The following is a 13,794-nucleotide window of genomic DNA, read 5'->3' on the forward strand; positions in this document are numbered from 1 at the left end:
TCTCTCTCTCTCTCTCTCTCTCTCTCTCTCTCTCTCTCTCTCTCTCTAATAATAGTGTAAATATACAGGAATGAGCAGAGATGTTGATATACATATACCAAGTAATGAGGAGTTAAAGAGGGTGATCATTTAAGAGGGTTTGTGTTACTTAAATTGCTCATAAGGCATACAATTATGAACACACAAGTTTAAAACAAACATAATTGCCAATCTGATCATATCTTATCAAGCGGTGTGTGTGGGCTCTATGAAGAGCAATACTCTCTAAAAAAAAAAAATGAGCTAAATGTATAGAATGTTGAAACAGCCTCTTAATTTGCCCTAATGTTAACTTTAAGTGCAGTGTTGCCAGATCAGTTGCCAGTTTCCTGTCTATTCACAACATAGAACCCAGCCAATTCAAAATAAAACACTTCCTCTTCGGCATGACTGCTAACCGTTAGTGTACCGAAAGTTCTGTCAGAAAGGGCCTCATAGCAACAGCCTTGACAGATGAATCAGTGTTAAATGTAGATGCGTGGAGCATTGCTTAATGTTTTTTATTGGGTTAGGTAATAATGAGTGGGAGGGAACATGATTAATGTCTATGTCAGCGCTGAAAACCATTTTATTGTTATTTAGCATTAATGAAAATGTATTGTGGTGAAAATCGGGACCTTTGGTAGTGATTGCTGAAAACCAGGAAACATCAGATTGTATTTAGAGCACCGTGTCCTGTCCCACCTCGAAACCCTTACCGACCCACTCCAGGAGCCCCTGCAGGTCACCTACAGAGCCAACAGGTCTGTAGACGACGCAGTCAACATGGCCCTCCACTTCATCCTCCAGCATCTTAACTCCTCAGGAACCTAATCCAGGATCATGTTGTTGGACTTCAGCTCTGCCTTCATCAACACTATCATCCCGTCCCTGCTGCAGAACAAGCTCTCCCAGCTCTCGACCCCACCTGCAAGGGATCACAGACTTCAATTCTGACAGGAAGCAGCACGTGAAGCTCCAGTTCCCCCCCAAGGCTGCGTTCTTTACATCAGCTCCATCACCAAGACAGCTCAGCAAAGGATATACTTCCTGAAGGCTGCTGAAGAAGTTTAATCTGCCAAAGACAATGATCCACACTGCTTCGCACCATAGAGCAAGAACAATAGCCTTTCCTTTAACCCTGCCTCTCCAACTGCTCAGTCTTGGCTCATTCACATGAATGAAGTTGTAAAGTCACAGTTTAGCCACTATGTCAAATTGGCTTCAAAGCCCAGCAGTCTTCCGAGGGCCTTGGTGTCGGGTGAGAACGGAAAGCTTGACAGGAGTAGCAACATTTTTTTAACAAATGGCCAATAACATTCCAATAATACATGAATGGTAATCCATGTAGGGGACCTTTATGAAAACTAAAATGTTATACTTTCCTTTGTTTGTGAAAAGTTGGAGTTGGGTGGTAAGCGAAGTTTTTCTGTCAGACGCTAGCCAAGTTTCCATAAAATAATGCCGTTTAGTTTCTAATCATTAATGAGAATGTCGGTGGTGAAATATATTATATTTGGTACTGCCACGTTCAGATGAGATTGTAAACTTGGCAGTGAATCCTAAACTGACCATTAAGTAGATTGTCCAGGTTTTGTCTCCTCTGTGCACCTTGTGCTACATGATAGATGGAACCGGTAGAGTAGGATAATAAAGAAGCACAAGAGCAAGGCACCCGCCAAGATAAGAGTCCTGGATGAAGGATCACCTCCTGAGTGAGGGGAAGAAAGCCAGCTAGAACGTCCAAGCCAACTGGTTGGATATGTGTGTTTAGGAAATGTTAATCCATTTACATCACTTGCTGTCAACAGCAAAGCCCTGGACTTGTACATTAACTGATGCAGAATGGACACCTTACCCTCTTTCACTGTAACAATATCAAGTCCCGATGCAGAACTCCTCTGCTGCTCCACACATTAGCTTCAAAGGGGAAGTGATGATATGCAGGAGTGTTTGAAGCTGCAGTCACACCGTTAGCTCACAGCTAATGGGGCTGAATCCACTCTGGATGTGACATAAATGTCAGCTCTCAAGTTGCAAGTGACATATAGGGCCATATTTAAATCCAGTCTAAGCAATCAGATTGACAAGCATTTGATTTATGTTAAATATAAATAATAAATATAATGAAACAAATATTTAGATTCCACATTTATGTTATCAGATTGGTGTCTAATATGCTAATATTTGACTTCTTGGCATATTTGAATGATTTGTGCATCCGGAATACAAGCAGAAGCCCACATCAATAAAAGTGGTGTTTAATAACTCCGTACTCTGAATTAAGTACACTTCTTACTAAGTCAAATCTGCATGGGCAGTTTCCCTTATCAGTATGAAATATGATAATGAAGCATTTTTTCAGTCTTTAATGATGCAAATGTGGGACACCTTCCTTTGGGAAAACAATGAAAGCGATGAAGCATTTCCATTTTCTTGTGATTCTATGTTCTCCAGCCAATTAGGGCAGTCTCCTGTGGCTTCTGAGGAACACTCAACACAGTCCAACTTAGGATAACCTTCAAACTGACTGGATGTGAGCATTACATAAACAGTGCTGATGGGGTAGAAGAAGGGGGTATAACTAACAAAACTGTCCAGCTTGCGTTTTCCCTCTCTTTTGCCCTATTTCTTTTTCTTCTTTTTTTTTTGATAGAAACCCAACATGGCATTGATGGGGTCTTTTAGCGCACAGCAAGCAGACATTTTTCTCTTTCTGGGTCTTCTGGCTAAGATCCCTCTTCCTTTGTCTTTGAAATAATCAGTAGAACACTCCTGCTAGAGAGAGGACAATCTGAGCTCATTTAACTTGCTTTCTCTAGTATTTAAACTGTTTTGTTTAATGCAGCACATTTTCTCCTAAAGTGGCTATAATCAATCTAGGCCCTCATTCACGATTGTTCTTGAGAAATTATACTTACACCTCAATGCACATCACTTATGTTAATTGGGAACCATCCATTGGTGACCATGTTATTTATAGGCCCAAAGTAGGCCTATTTCAGCACCCTAGGCATAGTCACACAATGACATATTCACTGCTGCTGCAAGATGTCGCAGATTATGCTCTGAGGAGGGAACACATTTCCCAGGACCATGTAGATCTATTTGCAGAGAGTGACGAGTACTTCTCTGGTTGCTGTCTTCATGGAGCTGTGCAGTAGTTTGGAGCCAGCCTCTTTTTTTCTGTTTTATATCCACTGACTAAATATGTCTCCTTGTTTGGCTGCAGAAGTACCTCCACTTCAGAGCTATTGAATATATGTATATTTATTTTTTCCTCCTTTACTTGATTCTCTTAACTTCTTCTTCTTTTCAATTTCGATGTGTGCACACGGCCCTGCAGTCTCATAGTGTGGATTAACAGGGCATTTATCTATGCAAATTAGGCACACGCTTTCTATTTACTGGGACAAAGGGATTTATCATTGCAAGAACACAGGTGCGAACAATTCAGCGTTTTAAAAGGATAGTTTGGGTCTTTTGAGGTGGTGTTGTATGAGGTACTTCTCCATAGTCGGTGTATTACCCACAGTAGATGGCGGCGTTCACGCCCCCAGTTTGTAGAAATCGACAGGAGTTTGGGAACAGGAGTAAAGCAATGTATCGCTGTGGACGAGGGCAGCAGAAAAACGTGGAATGGCAGAGTCAAGGAGAGAGAGAGAGAATTGTCTGTTTACATTTCAAAATAATCCAGCCCAAGCCCAAAGCTTAACAAGTAATTGACCCATACCCAGCCCGCCACACAACCTATTGTCGTGACTGTGTAGGGTTCCTGTCAGACTGCTGAACTGTAACATGCCAGAATCATGACTCCAAGTGAATGTCACTCTGGATCAGCTGAATGTTTTAATAGGCAACTGTGTGCTGACAAGTTCCCCGTATCTACTTAAAATGTGATGGTGCGCGAGTGTAGTCTTCGCAGCTTGTGCCCAATGCCCTCAAGTGGCAAAAAAATGATATAACTTCAAGATAGATTTTATAATACCAGCAACACACACAAACAGCAGCTAAAAATGGAAAAACATAATTGTCAACAGTTGGCACATGTCACAACAGTAGTAGCTGTTTTCTTGGCACGTCTACATTTCCTGTTCCTGTTCCTGTGCTGCTACTATTGTTGCCATGAATTCGAGCTTTCCGCGTGTCACTTAACGCCGTTATCATTCCCAAATTGTCACATAAGGACCCACTGTCGCAGTTTTGAGGTTAACTTAATTCAAACAAAAGGGATTTGGTTAGTTTTAGGAAAAGATCACGGCTTGGGTTCAAATAAGTATAGCTGTTACATAAATTACGTTCTGTAACTTTAGTAGTCAATGGTTGACTTTTGGTTTCACACGTAACAAGAACAGCATGTCTCCTGGGTGCAAGTTATGCGTCTTCTGTTTCAACCCTCCACCACCCTGTCCATGTCCTAATGCAGCCTTTTCTCAACTTTCCCGCTCTTTATATTGCGTCCTCTGACTTCAGGAGCACTTGCTCTTAGCGTCTAATATCGCCGCGACACAAAAAGCTAAAAATACGTAGTGACAAAAAATGACTGAAACTGGTGCGTTATTCGTACCACGTTTTGTGCTCCCATTCTCATAGAAGCGTTCACACCGGCCCAACCAGTTTTTACTTTTAAACAAAGCTAGTAGTATTTGTCGACAACAACGGACCATATCTTTCACCAGTGTTACAACCTGGCTCAAAAGGCCGCAACATAAGGCAGACAAGACGAGTTAAAAGTAATAAATACACATTTACTGTATTTACAGAACCAATAAACTAAACAAACAAGACAAGCAAGCAGCTGTGTCATCCATAGAAGGAGGCAGAAAAGAGGGGGAGCCATCTCTGTTAAGGTGCCGAGTCTTTATACCTGGCACTCCCACCAGGCTCAGGTGTGTCCCATCAGCTGGCGAGCAACAACCTGAAAGACAGAAAGAGACAAACAGGACACATCACAGAATAATGAATGTTTTGTTGTGCACAGGGTGTGGTGTTGATGTGCATCCTAGATCCCTACCTTAACTGCCTCCCTTACCTTTCATCTCTTCTCATTCTTTGTGATCAAATTATGCAAAATACTTTATGCAAAACATTTTCTTTTCTCATAACTGTCCTCTGTTTTTTTGGGGGAGGGTTTATAATTCCCCACACATGCCCTTACGTCTGTCAGACTTGGCTAAGGAGATGTTCTCAAAAAATATTTCCTGTTGCTAATTCTCCCAGAAAAATCCTTTCCAATTAGTGAAGTGTAGTCACAGTTCACCATGGCACAACATAGTCTTGCCTTTGGTGACAGGAAGAACTTAGCGGCTGGCCTGCCACTGTTTCTCATCCCTGTCACAGCTGAATTCACGACACCGCTAAAGGGGGGGGGGGGGCGGTTGTTGAGGTTTGTGAGGAGAACACACTTCCACTGAAAGGACTGTACAGTCTTTCGCCACATTCACTGCACACTGCACTCTATAATTGAAATCACCATGTCCCTGCTGTGTTCTCAAGTGAAATAAAAAAAATGGGAATAAAAGCCATATATAACACAAACAGAAAATCTGAATACACATCTTGGTATTCCAGCGGAGTGGAGGACAAAAAAAAAATGGAGTCATGTGGCAAGAAAAGCCTTTAGAGGGATATTGCTCCACGGAGAGTAGAACGCTCACACATCAGTGCTTTTCAAAAAGATCTGTAAGAAAGAATTGTGAGACAAATGCTTGTTTGCACTGCAGCAGCAGCAGCAGAATGAATGTAAAGGATTTATTCTGTCCAAAATGGATTTCCTCTGGCATGTTTCTTGACATCATCAGGAAGCTGCACAGGATGATGCTTTTGCTGACAGCTCGGACAAAACATCAGATTTGCTCTTGTTATCAGCTCTTCAAAGCCTAATGTGTCAGACTGCCACTTTAAAAAGAACTCATGTGAACACTTGGAAAATGTATACATGAGTAAAGTAAAGTGAGTATCAACACAAATAATTTTATGAGCAGAAACTACAATTTTAAACAAACACGGTCTGTCTGACGATTCATGACACTAACAGCATCTTGTTCTAACAACGCTGAGAGCTGGATGAGACGATGGATATTCAGTATATTACACTGATTGCTTTGTGCATAATGGGTTCCCATATAACTGCTCTTTTTTGATTTACGCACAATCAGAATAGAATATAATACATTATCATATTCTTACTGTTGGTACTATTGGTCTTTATCTTTTTGCAAATAACACTTGTTGCGTGTTTTAAATCCTGCCGTCAGGGTGGCAAACTGGTTTAGGATGATTCATTATCATGGTACACAAAAGGAACAAGAGGATAAAAGGGTGTTCATGTGTGCCAAGATTTGGGTTTCTAGTAGCTCTGTGTAATTATACTCGGTGCTAAGAACAACAGTACATGGTGTTAAGATCCATTGTTGATGTTGGACATTTTGCGTTTTCATTATTTCAATGCCACATTTTCTATGGGAAGACAAAATTACAAACCGGAGACAAGAGTTTGCATCGGCCCATTAGCGCAAAACAATGAAAGATCTTATGTGTGGCAGCCCGAGTCGTCAGTGCTGAATGTCAATGATTTTTGGGTTTCTCATTCTCCAGGATGTCTGCATTAAAGCCCGGTCACATCAGAAAGTGCTGCAGCGGAATCCATCCGCACATCTCTGCAAAATATGTGTTGCTTGACGCCTGGTTTTGTAGGGACTACTCAGGGTGGTAATTGGTACATTACTGTGGCTGACAAGCTAACTGCTAAGGCGCCCTCGCTAACTGTTAAGGCGCTACCTAGGGTGCCTTAGCAGTTAGTTTGACGGGCGCTAATATGCTTGCAGTAGTGAGTCACAATGACCTTTCATGAATGAAGTTATTAATAAAATAATTTGGGGAAGATGTTGATTGTCAGGTTCCTGGCATCGTGCATACTGGCTCGCTGCCACTCTCACGGGAACACTTGAACACAATAAAGCCATTGTTGTCAATAGGTACACCTGCGTCAAAGTGTCTGCTGTGAGAAAGTCTGATTAAAGAGGGAGAAAAAAAATTTCTGCGCTAATACTCAAGCTAACCTCCAGTTAACAAGCTTGTTAGCTCGGCTTCCTAACTGTCAGTTAGCTAGACGTCCTAACTGTCAGTTAGCGAGCTTGTTTTCTTGGTTGTTTCAGGTAAAAAAATGGATGAAGCAACACCACTAATAACCTTTGACAGCTTCCTCTGCTTTGGAGGCTTCAGTATTGCCGAAACGTCTTTCTATTGGTAAACGGCGCAACTTTATCTGTCAGTGTTGTTCACCTAAGTTAATTCCATTAAAGTGAGTTTATCTCGCTGATTTTGCTGTTTCAAATGCCGGTGAGACCAGTCACCAAGCCTTTTAAGGATCATTCCTGAGTGGTCACAGCCTGATTATTCAGTGAAATAAAACGTCATTATAGACTTCTCATACAGTGAACATTTTGACTTGTTGACTAATAACACCTTAATAACAATAATACTGGCTGCATTCCACTCAGGTGTGCCAGTTAGCTGGCCCTGCGATTTTGAATGCTGCCTCACTGGCTGGGCTTACCGACACACATAAAGAGAACGGAGCCGTTGCTAATGATATTAGTTACACCTGTGCTTCTCCTGCTATGAAGGAGCAAAGCCTATTTTCTGTGTTATCAAAGAGGACAGTAAATGAGTGCTAAGACGGCGATGTATGATGAATACCAAGTGAATTGTGAATTTATCCCCCTTGCCAATAGTGGCCTGCGTTCACCACCACAAATTGGGAAAATGGAAATGAAGATATCATTTATTTACATACAGTACAGCCATAGTTGGAAGTAACATGTAATATGTGCTTCTGTGGTCTTTATGTATGGCTGTTGTCTTGGATGCTCATACTTAGGAATGTACCACAGTATATCCAAAGTATGTCGGTACAGAATTGTAAAAATCTACATATAAATTGTTATCAAATCTCTCCCCACAGTCCAAAAGCTACATGTGCAGCAGCCAGGGGAATGTGCTGTGCTTCACCATAGATTTTGGATCGGGGTTCACCTGCTCAGAAGGCAATTCAAAGGTGAAGTATTACTCAGTTCAATTACTGTTGGCATCCGGATTCTGTACTGTTCCCTTAATAGCGCCAGAAAATGCAGTTTGACACCTTTTTTTCTGTATTGATGCCCAGTATTCGTCCTTCCTCAAAAGGCTTCCATTGTATTTGAAAATGTATTTTTAATAGCCACATAATTAAAAAAAAGACTTTCCAGTGCCACCAATTTTGCACAATGGACTTTCCAGAATAAAGGAGAGAGTAACTGTATCTCAGAGAATGGTGTGCCATTGTTAAAGATATTATTTTGGCAGCCTTGCCTCATTTTCTGTCCATTTAATCGCTGCAAGAATGTCACAGCACTGATTTCTAAAGTACTAATCTACTTTTGTCATAAACTGTACAGTTCCTCAAAGTACTATTACACATTGAACTGTCAGGTCTTGATCATGCAGTTCTCTCCGTAGTAAGACATGGCATTTAAATCTTGTACTCATTATTGAAATCCCTGTGCTGCTGGGTTTTATAATCCCCTCCCTCCCGTTTAGACCGCACTGTGGCGATACAAGTTCTCTCAACTTAAAGGCTCCTCTGATGATGGGAAAACCAGGGTAAAACTCCTCTTCAAGAATGCTGAAAGCAACCAAATAGAGATGAAGGTAATTAGAAGGGAGTCTTTCTTCTTTTTTTTTTACATTAAAATTACACAATGAGCTGTGATTTTTGCTCACTGATACCAATGAGCTAATGGACAATTTTACAGAATGTCTAGTGAGAAATATTCCCGTGTCTGGTGTACTTCAGTTTTCAAAGAGATCTTAAGTTCGAGAATTGTGTTATTTAAAATATAAACATCTTGTACAAATTGATGTGTCTCTCTGTCCTTCTTATTCAGGAACTGGAGTTTGCAAATCTAACAGCCGTCCTTCACTGTATACATTCTTTTATCGCTGCCAAAGTGGCCTCCATGGACCCTCTCTTTATGTGCAGTCAAAGCCTCCCTGGAAATTACATGAACACTTGAGAAGACCCGTCCTCATTGTCATGTGCACCTGTGGCAAATCGGCAGTATTTTATTTTCAGCACAGAGCCAATTGATATGTACATACTGTTCTTGTTATTTTTGTATGAACTGAAAATAATAAATATTTGTAAAAGACTGTAAAAGTAGATAATGTATGAATTAATTGTGGAATGAAGATGTTGTTAAATTTTTGACCAAAAACAAAAAAATACAATCTAAACAGATGAACAGTTTTTCCTTTTTCCGTAGTATTTTTTTAGCTCATTACATTGTGGAATCCCAGCGGTTACTTCTTGTCTACTTGTCACTTTGAAAGGCAGCGCCCGTGCTGCCATATGGTGTAGAACTGCCATATATTTGACAACCGGACACGAATCGCCAAACACGGAAGCTGCCACTATTTTGAGCAGATAATCTCAGCTAGTGCTGTATCTATGAAGAATAATGATGCCCTACCTACATCTAGTGAGTAAGTACATGTTGCACAGACATAATGAATCTGATGCTGGCTCACTGTCATGGGGGGATTCACATTTTTGAAAGAGCTTTGACAGGGGGGGGTTTCTTTACTTCAAATTCACAGTTGAACAGTAATGAAAAAGCTAACCTTTCTCTGCTCCCAGTTCCTCTGGTTTACTTTCCTTTATACTTCCATGTCTGTAAACCCAAACACCACAATAAAATGCAGTCTAATAAGCCTCCAAAAAACCACTGAATTGAATCAACATCTCTGATTAAATTGTATGATGTTTGTGCTATTGTGACCATCTTTTTTTTAAAACCAAATAAGGACAAGAGTTTCCAATATCTGGGCAATGAGGACCTTTCACTGAAATGTGACATTTCAGCTTCAAAGTATTATGAAAGACACTCTTTTTTCAACTCCCATTCTAATGCATTGGACAAGCTGTATGTCTATATAATGGTTTTACTGTGAAAATCCATTGCTGTGATGCAATAAATTGCTCATAAAGCGAAACTGCCTGTCATCTGACCCATGCCGCAGCTCCCTGTAGGTTTGAACTTTGAAAGTGGAGGGCGTGCAGTGGATGTAACTTTATCCCTGCCACTAAAGGTGGTTGTCCGATTTTAACCCATAAGCTTGTCCCAGTCATTATGTGTAATATAGTATAAAATGTGCTGAGCTTAGTTTGTTTTAAAGGAAATAAAAATAGGCTTTATTGTACGTTTTACAGGGGATGTGATGGAATGTTTCTTTGACTGGCACTGTAGTTGTGTGTCCATTCACTTGTTGAGCAATTTTAACAGAACTTTTGAAATGTTGCAAAAAAGTACGAATTAGGTGTGTTTACATTAGCTGGTTTGGAGCGAATAAACTAGGCTATGCAAAGCGCAGTTTCATCAGAAGTTGGAGCTACAGGCTACTCTCTGCACATTGCTGTAACCCGCCAGTAAAGAGAATACAAGAAGCAGAGGTTGCAAACGGAAACAAAACAAGTTGACTTTTGACAAAGGCACTTCAGGCAAGCATACACACATTTTTTTTTTTCTTTCTGCAGTAGACCCTTCGCTAAGTCCCGCCCTAGAACTCAGACTGGCCAATCACAGCTTCAGCCAGCTCTGCACAGGGTTCAACAACTAACTGGCTCTGCTTCAAAGACTCTGATGCAATTGTTTCAGATTCTCTTCAAATTCAGGCTGGTTTTGTTTATTTGGAGCTAGTCATGGTTAGACGCGTTGTAATAGTGATACTCGTTAGCTGAGAGGTTGGACGGAGATATACGTTTCTATGTGAAAACCTGTGGATCTAATATTAGCAGAGTACGTTAGCATATCATGAACTAGTGTTAGCGTGTCTATTTTCTACTACTTTTGCTTTTTTTAAATAAATGTAACAGTGAATAAAGACCTAACCGCCTCTACAGGAGCAGTGCTGTTCCTTAAATTCATTGTCTTCTGTCTCGATTGCCAGGTAATGCGGCGGTTCACTTTTACACAGTGATCTGTCACTGTATGACATCCTGGATCTGTCTTTATCTTTATTGAAGTTATTGTAGGCCCTTCTGTCTGCTTTCCTCTGAAGTTGCTTTGTCCTTTTTCCAAAAATCTGATGCTAATTGCAGTTAGTGACAGTGTGGGCTCCATGATGGCAGCAGGGCTTGGAGAAGGGTCATTTGAGGAAGTTTATTGCATTTTACTATTTCCATACAGATTCCCCAATACAATACTTTAATATGTGCCTAGAAATAAGTTTACGTCCTGCCTTGGCACAATGAGATTGCCAGGCAACAAGAGATACATAGATAACCCTTTAAAAACTTTGTTTTTTGCATGAATTAAACTGGATGTGGTCTTTAGAAGTACTGGTAGGCAGATTCTGTTACTTTTGGATAGGACCAGGCAAGACCCTCCAGTCTAAGCTCACCATCTCTTGGCCGTGCCTTCCTTTTCAATGGACAGATAAATGAGTGGCATTGATCTTTTATGTAACTCGAATAAGAGCATTTCAAAAAATGTCATGCTATTTTTTGGCATGTATTGCAGATGGGTATATAAATCTTAAGTCTGCATAAATAACATGTAGGCTAATGGTAGTCAATGCTATGAAGAAAGTTGATTTAAAGTTCAGAAAAAAATGTAATTATTAGTTTTATTCTACTTTCGATCACAATGTCACTTTCTTTCGGAACTCCTGCTGTTGGCGTGGGGATGATTCTACAAGTCACTATCTGCATCTGGTCACTCACCTGAAAAGCATATCCTGCACAGATGCTGTCCCTATTTGTCCCAACTCCACGGAGGCAGCCTGACACACCATGAAGGATGATCCCCGGAACGTTCTCCCACTGGTGAGCAATCGCAAGTTGCGTTTAAAGCTCGAGGTTTAACTGCAGCAGATTGAACCCTGCTTGCATGGTTTTCTCTCTGCATCGGCATCTTGGACAGAAATGGCAGACGCTGTCAGCCGCAATTTAGAGAAGTTTATAACATTGGCTTCAATTCCAGGAGATAAACGGTTTCAAAAACTCTATCGAAGACCATTTCAAATTCACCTGCAAAGTCAAACGGGTATATAACACTACCATTAACATGTCCAATTTTGCACTGTATTCACGGGAAATCATATATACCGCATTTCAAGTGAAACTACAAATTAACATTCAACCTGTCTGATGGGTTTATTACTAGGGCGGTTCATTTTGCATTGTTTTGATGCACTGATGACATCGTTGTGGCAACCACTTGTTGATTCACCGCTTAAAATTTTACGAACCCAATAACAGGACAATGGTTGTCATTTTTCATTTGATTGATAGGGATCAGCCCTCTCTGCTTGGCAAATCTTTGGAAGCGTCACCCTACTTAGGTATTAATGAAATGTGTGGGTCAAATGGTTTCTAATTTTAGTCTATGAGTCATGGTGGACATTGTTTACCTATGCTCTGTCTGTGATCACGTATCACTGAACTGAACCTGACATGCTCTTTTGACTTCATTTAAGGAATAAAATATAAACTTTAAAATGCTTATTACCTTGGTGTCCTCAATAGTAGCTGCATCCCTGGCTGGCAAAAGCGACATCTTTTCATACCCTTGTGTGTCGCACAGTGAAAAAGCAACAGTTGTCAGAAAGACTGCCGCCAAAACTGAATTAAGGACATTTAAATGGGATATTTGAAGACAACACAATGGACTACAGTAGTAGAATTTACCATACAGTGGATTAAACGCCTTTCAACAAAGTGAAAAACTTAACTTTGCTTAACTTCAGAAGGTTTACATATATTGCGACTGCCTTGTATTACATTGAACTATATTGTACAGGTTTCAGTTATTTTGTCGATCCTCCAAAATAACAATAATAAAGTATACTCTTAAGTAGTTCCCACATTGAGCACAAAATATTCAGATATGCCAGAAGTTTTGTTTTTAGATGTCGCTCGCTTCACTCTACAAACGAAAAAGATTCATTTGTGGAAAGTTTTGTCAGAAACAGTTTTGCATTGAAGCTAAAGCAGGCACCGTGACAACCAGCCTGCACAGAGAGCCACAACTGTGTCCCCGCTGCTGAAGTCACTGGCGGCTGCCGCCACACACACACACACACACACACACACACACGGCATCATCAAGTTGCATCAGCACCATGTGAAGCATGAATTTCAAGTACACTGCTCAACTATCAATGGGCCGTGACTCTCACAGTAGACTCCGCTGGCGCCATTGGATGAATGCTAACTGAAGTATTTGTGATGACGAGAAGTTTCCAGGGCAACTTCAGGACCGCTGCCATGGCCTTTCTCAGTATTAGTCATCCCCAGTCTGCGAATAAAACATGAAAATAAACGAGGGAGGATGGCAAAAGACATCAATGACTGCTGCCGATACTGTGTTGTATAATTTGGTGGATTTCCTTGTTGAAGTGACTTCGCCAAGTGTTTGCATTGAGTTCAACTGGTGCTGAAGGAGAGCTGGAGAGTCTGAAATGGAGGAAGCTTTTATCGCCATCAGAAGCTGTGTTGCACCATTTTCTGTAATTTAATTTCCTCTGTAAGTTCTCCACAAATGAGGAATGGTTTGCAAACCTTGACCTGATTGACTCGTTAGCGACCAAGCTACTGACGGAGGGTTTACTTGCTCAGAGAGGTTTGTTTCTACTTCAGTAACTCTTCACAGAGTGAAATGTACAACCCTGAGAACAGAACACCAGGATGACGTCCCAGTAATGAGGAAACAAGCTGAGAGCTATTGTAACTCG

General features: G+C 40.8%; 1 protein-coding gene across 1 annotated transcript in view; it reads left to right on the top strand.

Annotated features, from left to right (window-relative positions):
* The window catches only part of sntg2 (syntrophin, gamma 2), a 77,584-nt gene extending 68,367 nt beyond the window's left edge, over positions 1–9,217 (top strand). The window contains exons 15-17 of the mRNA XM_031866708.1: positions 7,985–8,077; positions 8,599–8,709; positions 8,946–9,217. Coding sequence (XP_031722568.1) covers positions 7,985–8,077; positions 8,599–8,709; positions 8,946–9,074 — 333 coding nt within the window. The 3' untranslated portion in view covers positions 9,075–9,217. The remainder of the gene's footprint in view (positions 1–7,984; positions 8,078–8,598; positions 8,710–8,945) is intronic.
* The last annotated feature ends 4,577 nt before the right edge of the window (positions 9,218–13,794 follow it).

Source organism: Anarrhichthys ocellatus, unplaced genomic scaffold, assembly GCF_004355925.1.
Source record: "Anarrhichthys ocellatus isolate YVR2014 unplaced genomic scaffold, GSC_Weel_1.0 scaffold36, whole genome shotgun sequence".
In the NCBI taxonomy this organism is placed as follows: Eukaryota; Metazoa; Chordata; class Actinopteri; order Perciformes; family Anarhichadidae; genus Anarrhichthys; species Anarrhichthys ocellatus.